Genomic DNA, 6,645 nt, shown 5'->3' with positions numbered 1-6,645 from the left:
TCACGCATATCACGGGGATCTGGGCCTGTTCCTGAAAAAGCAGTATATCATTCACGTCGGGCTCGTCAGACTCGTTAAAAAAAGGATTCTGCCAGTCCGTGGTGAGAAATCGCAGTCCTGATGTCCAGAAATTGTAATCCATCATCTACAGGAGTTTCCATCTTTCTCGCGCCACCATATTTCTCAGTCCCTCCATCTTTCTTTCTGTTTCGAGGCAGAAAGATGGAGTTACACCACTCGCTCCATTCTCTCTTCCTGACCATTACATTCTCCCCCATTCTGTCTGTTCTCTCTCTCAAATTCTCCCATAACATCATTATATTCTGTTCTCCACCTACCTCTGTCTTCCCAAAAATATTCTTGAATCAGTTTTTATAAAAAAGTGATTATAAAAAACGTTTGACCTGTTTCTGTGGACATTACGGATACTATTTGTAATTTTCGTCTGCGATGTCGTGACCGCTCGAGCCCTTGTATTTCTGAACATAACGCGCCAAACAAATGGAGGTATTTTGGATATAAAAATTATCTTTATGGAACAAAAGGAACATTTATTGTGTAACTGGGAGTCTCGTGAGTGAAAACATCAGAATTAATTTTATTGCTTTTCTGATTTTCGTGACCAAGCTACTTTGATGCTAGATGTTCATAATGTTTTGTCTAGTGATCGATAAACTCACACAAACGCTTGGATTGCTTTCACTGTAAAGCATATGTTCAAAATTAACAACAAGCTAAGCTTTGTTCTGCTATATTGCACTTGTGATTTCATGAATATCATAAAAAAATATATATATATTTATGTGGCGCTCTACAATTCAGCGGTTGTTCATGAAAATGATCCCGCTAAAGGGATCCGTGCGTCAAGAAGTTAATGCCATAATAAATACCTTACCTACACCAGCCCTTAACCCTTAACACCATAATAAATACCTTATCTACACCAGCCCTTAACCCTTGGTGCTATAATAAATACCTTACCTACATCAGCCCTTAACCCTTAATGCCATAATAAATAGCTGCACGTCTTTGCATGCTCCACAATGACTAGCATCCCACTGTCTTGACGATTACTCATCAGCTGCCTCTATTGTATTTATAAGCACAATCAGTGAGGCAGAACACACTCACTCACTCACGCACGCACGCAAACACACACACACACACACACACACTTGGTGTAAGTAAGATCAGTCCGTGCTAATACACGGATGTAGAATCAATGCACCTGTTTGACCTGATATAAAACCATAAATAGTGATTAGCACTGGGCCAGGTTTAATCGTGCGGGTAAAAAACATCGTTAAGCCATGAGTTATGATCTGCTCCGTAGACATTTGTAAACGCTCTCTGTCTCTCTCTACACACATAGCCAACACAAAGTGGGATTGATCATTTAAAAACAACACTAGCCTGCCTCTCTCTCTCACACGCACTCAAGCACCCACAGACACATGCACATGCACATCACCATCACCATCACCATCACCATCACCACCACCTCCACCTCCACCACCTCCCTCCCCACCTACCTCTCCCACTAGAGGTGTTTTCCCATCAGCCTCAGTGACCCAAGCGTTCTTCTGTGTTCCTCGGTCATAGGCCTCATACGGCCCGTTGATCCTCTTACTGGTGGCTATTGCCGGGTCCTGAAAGACAATAACACAGCCATTTTCTTTGGCACAACTGCACTAAACTCAACAAATAAGCCTACTCTCAACAGGCTATTATAGAGGGAATGAGCCTTGATATGTGAGAAACATTTGGAATGGTCGCGTGCATCGCATTTTGTCATAGGGTAGACTACCCTGTCTCAGGGCTAGGCACAGGAAGGAAGATGATTTCCAATAGGCCTAGGCACAGGAAGGAAGATGATTTCCAATAGGCCTAGGTACAGGAAGGAAGATGATTTCCAATAGGGCTAGGTACAGGAAGGAAGATGATTTACAATAGGCCTAGGTACAGGAAGGAAGATGATTTCCAATAGGCCTAGGTACAGGAAGGAAGATGATTTCCAATAGGCCTACGTACAGGAAGGAAGATGATTTCCAATAGGTCTAGGTACAGGAAGGAAGATGATTTCCAATAGGCCTAGGTACAGGAAGGAAGATGATTTCAAATAGGTCTAGGTACAGGAGTAATCATTTCCCCTTTCCTCTCCCTTTCATATGCCAGGGACCAAAGAAAACATTTAATATTTATTTTACCTTTATTTAACTAGGCAAGTCAGTTAAGAACAAATTCTTAGTTACAATGACGGCCTAGGAACAGTGGGTTAACTGCCTTGTTCAGGGGTAGAAGGACAGATTTTTACATTGTCAGCTCAGAGATTAGCTCTTGCAACTTTTCGGTTACGAGTCCAACACTAACCACTAGGCTACCCTTGCCACCCAACTATTTTCATTTTGCATTTAACTTAACTATCAACTCTATCATTTCTGGGTCAGCTTTAAGTACCTTACTGCAATTAGATTTAAATTAAAATGGGCAGAAATTGTATTTCTAAAGCAGAAAACTATTGCTCAATCAATCATTTCCCTAGGACTGTCTGGGAGTGGTTATAGTGGGGAGGGGAGAACTGAAAACAAGCTGTTATTGGCAGAGAGGTTTGGAACTCACTTTTTTATTGGTCGGTTAAACAATTTAATGCACGGTAAAAAAACACAAAAAACAATAAGGCTAAAGCCCTATTCTCACGGGACTATTATTACTAGAGAACGTTGGTTATGTATTTATTACCCCAGTTTGTCTCTTATTCCAGAGGAAAAATATTTTTTAATAATGCATGTGGCAATATTCTATTAATTCACAGAAAACATATAACCAAATGTATTCACTGTGAAAGCAGAGCCTTCGTACATAGGATATGCGCAGCACTTAATTCAATTTATCCAATCAGTTATTGTTTTCTTGCTAAAACCGCACTGGACTAGAATTATCAAAGGACTTTGAATTTTTCAAAAAAAAAACAGTCATTTATTCTGGTTAGTCAATGTCCAGATTTCAGTTTCCATTTAAGCCATCTAAACAGCAGGCTACAGTTCCCTTGCCGTGCAATAGGCCTATTTGAAGTCCTGTGTTGAATTTGTATAGCGCCTCCCAATCATCACACCTAACACAGCCAGAACACTGGCACTGCAATCAATCATCCTCTTTACCTGGTCACCAAATCTTTTCCAAACATTACTTTTCTGCCCCCCCCTTCTCATTATTTTCAACTCTCCTTTCGCAGCTTTGGTTTTATTGAATTAAACTTTGACAATGTCCTTTTTGCCTCTGTGACGTTGACTTCTCCTGCCCGTTCCCAAAATCATTATTTGCCGATTGGCTGTGTCGGCTATTTGCCACGCATACAGTTAACCCCTAAAGGTTAGGTTTATGCACTAATGCCAGACAGCCTATAGATATAAATTGCACAAGAATGATACATTTCTGGATTTTTAAAGGTATTGTTTTCTCTGTAGTCAAACCCCAATATTTAATGACCCTAAATCCCAGCCCTTCAGCCACACAATAGTTACATTTTAATGACCCTAGAGGGAATGAGCCTTGATATGTGAGAAACATTTGGAATGGTCGCGTGCATTGCATTTTGTCATAGGGTAGACTACCGTGCGGATATAACCACCCGGACTGCGGCTATGAGTCCACCCATGCATCACTAACACACGCATATATGCAAGGAGAACAAGGACGTCATACCGGTAAATGCTTTTTCTAATAAATTCCTCAAAGGTAGACATAGACAACAACATAACTGTAATGACCTACGAGGGATATGCCTGACATATTGCCACATCTGGCGGTCTGCTCAGAATCCTATCTGGAGAGTTCACAAACTACATTTACAAATTGAATTGCGGCATGTTGTATGCCTATAATCAAATACATTAGCAACAACAAACTCAGCAAAACACTCGGATTAGGCGACTTCAAACCTATAAGTAATAGCAAAGTTACAGTAGTGCCACTACTATTGAAATGTGAATGTGTTTTCATTCCACATGCACATTTGGAACCGGAGCTGTAGAACTACTGTAGAACCAACAAATGCTTGCAAAAACTAGTCAAGCAAATCAACTGTAGGCGGCAGGTTAGAGTGCTGGGCCAATAACCGAAAGGTTGCTAGATCTAATCCCTGAACCGACAAGGAAAAATCTGTCATTCTGTCCCTGAACAAGGCAGTTAACCCACTGTTCCTAGGCCGTCATTGTAAATAATAATTTATTTTTAAATTACTTGCCTAGTTAAATAATATATTTTTTTTCTTTCTTTCTAAAACAGTCTGTTTCTTACCAATATAAGAATGTATTTCTGTCCCTTCTCGTGCAGGTAATCAGCGAACTGAGGGAGGCCTTTGAAGTTGACTTCATCGTAAGTGAAGTCCTTCTTATCTTCCATATAGTCAATGTCAGTGTACTGGATATCCTGGGAGAGAAGTGAAGCAGATAGAGAATAATAGTCATTATGGCTGTAGGAGTTGAATGTCAGTGTCATAACCACACAGTATTTGTCTCAAACCACTCAAACTGTCTGCATCATTGTTTTCCATACATTTATGGCAGCATGGCTTAGTAAGTACATTGCCCCTTGGCATGTGTTTATTGAAGTGCAGTGCGTCCACTCTTATCTTATCTTTAAATCCTAACTGCAAATATTAATGCCTTACCATGACTGAAATGTTTTCCCTTAAATGGATATTTACATCTTAGTATGAGTGTGATGTAGAACAGTGGTGTAAAGTACTTAAGTAAAAAATACTTTAAAGTACAACCTAAGTAGTTTTTTGTGTATCTGTATTTTAGTTTACTACTTATATTTTTTTGCCAACTTTTACTTTTTTCTTTGACTATATTCCTAAAGACAATAATGTGCTTTTTACTCTGCACATTTTCCCCGACACCCCAAAAATACTTTTGCCCCCGGAAAATGGTCCAATTCACACACTTATCAAGAGAACATCCCTGGTCATCACCACTGCCTCTGATCTCTGGCAAACTCACTAAACACAAATGCTTAGTTTGTAAATTATGTCTGAGTGTCGGTGTGCCCCTGGCTATCTGTCAATTAAAAAATAAATAGTCCCGCCTGTCATAGGAAAAAGGAATTTTAGATGGTTTATACTTTTACTTTTGATACTTATTAAAGTACATTTTAGCAATTCCATTTACTTTGATACTTAAGTATATTTAAAACCAAATACTTTAGACTTTTACTCAAGTAGTATTTTACTGGGTGACTTTATCTTTTTCTCGAGTCATTTTCTATTAAGTTTTCTATACTTTTAATCATGTAAAAGAATGGAGTACTTTTTCCACCACTGATATAGAATTATTCAGAGACTATGCATCCAATCCAATGTTTGAAATTTAGCATAAATTAAACACATCTGCTCAGATGTTAGCATATTTTACATTACCTTAATGCATTCCCCTCACACATATTTGCATCTTAGCATAAGTTAAACACATCTTCTTTAGCATAAGCCTGCTGGCATGCCTGCAAGTTTCAGGCCTTCATGTGAGAGCTAGTGACTTGGCTAATGTGTTGCGGAACCTTGGGAGGATTCTAGAGTGTTAGCACATTCTGTTTTTGGTCTGGGGCCTTGATTCTGTGGCTTGGCAGTCCCTCTCCATATCACTCTAACAGATGGTTCCCAGCTCCTGCCAGTTCCCTGCTAATGGTAATCAGTTCCAGACGTATTAGGATAATGTGATAATGCCCTCTATGGTCTATCTGATCTCTATCAAATATGTCCCTCAATATAGCCGCTGTCGTCCAGCTGTATCTTAATGTCAAAGACGGACATTAAGGGCGTGGTTGTTTAAAAAATATCAAAGAGTAAATAGCAAGCTTGTTTTGTCTGAGTTTTTTGCGATCGTTTTTGTCAAAGTTTGACCTCTTGATTGTCTTGGAGATTAGATAAATCCTCGCTAGGAGCTATTGAGTTTTCATAGGGTAAACATGTCTCCCGACTGCAGGGTACTCCTGAAGGACTGGAGAACAGACCGTCAGACTCTGACAATTTGACACGGAACAGGCTTCTCCCAGAGAGCAACAGGTCAGCTCCCTGCTGCCAGTCCAGCTCTGATAGAGAATTTCATATCTCTAGTCTACAGCTGAATCGTATCTGGTGGATTACAGTCCTTTGCTTATACTGTAGCTTTCAGTGTGGAACTGATTGCTAATGATTCCTAGCTTTCAAGCAGTGTTTCCCTTACTTGTGGTAGGTGGCAGTTATTTACTAATCCATTGCTCCTGTTCTGTTATTGCGGAACATATACTGTAGGTATATTTTCACTTTCTGATTCGCTGGTAGCTCATGGTTTTTATTTGTTCTCTAGTTTCCCATATGCACTGGTTTCTAGCTCTAAGATAATGTCTTTGTTCCTAAAGAGCATTCTAGTTTGTGACCGAGGTCCCCATAGAACCAGTGCATATGGGAACTAGTAGAGAACAAATAAAAACCATGAGCTACCAGCGAATCAGAAAGTGAAAATATACCTACAGTATATGTTCCGCAATAACAGAACAGGAGCAATGGATTAGTAAATAACTGCCACCTACCACAAAGTAAGGAAACACTGCTTGAAAGCTAGGAATCATTAGCAATCAGTTCCACACTGAAAGCTACAGTATAAGCAA

General features: G+C 39.7%; 1 protein-coding gene across 1 annotated transcript; it reads right to left on the bottom strand.

Moving 5' to 3' along the window:
• Nucleotides 1-1,421: 1,421 nt before the first annotated feature.
• On the bottom strand, nucleotides 1,422-4,457 carry LOC109902242 (sucrase-isomaltase, intestinal). The gene is made up of 2 exons (XM_031796171.1): nucleotides 4,297-4,457; nucleotides 1,422-1,649 (listed from the first exon to the last, which is right to left on the bottom strand). The coding sequence occupies exons 1-2, from the start codon at nucleotides 4,399-4,401 to the stop codon at nucleotides 1,437-1,439; spliced, it is 318 nt and encodes a 105-aa protein (XP_031652031.1). The 5' UTR covers nucleotides 4,402-4,457; the 3' UTR covers nucleotides 1,422-1,436.
• Between the last annotated feature and the right edge of the window lie 2,188 nt (nucleotides 4,458-6,645).

The sequence above is a fragment of the Oncorhynchus kisutch genome, linkage group LG18, assembly GCF_002021735.2.
Source record: "Oncorhynchus kisutch isolate 150728-3 linkage group LG18, Okis_V2, whole genome shotgun sequence".
Taxonomy (NCBI): Eukaryota; Metazoa; Chordata; class Actinopteri; order Salmoniformes; family Salmonidae; genus Oncorhynchus; species Oncorhynchus kisutch.
This window is presented reverse-complemented; position numbering and strand designations above follow the sequence as displayed.

Coding starts and splice junctions, on each gene's coding strand:
- LOC109902242 (XM_031796171.1), bottom strand. CDS start 4,401: ATGGAAGATAAGAAGGACTTCACTTACGATGAAGTCAACTTCAAAGGC. Junction 1,650..4,296: donor AGAAATACATTCTTATATTG/GTAAGAAACAGA, acceptor ATTGTCTTTCAG/GACCCGGCAATAGCCACCAG.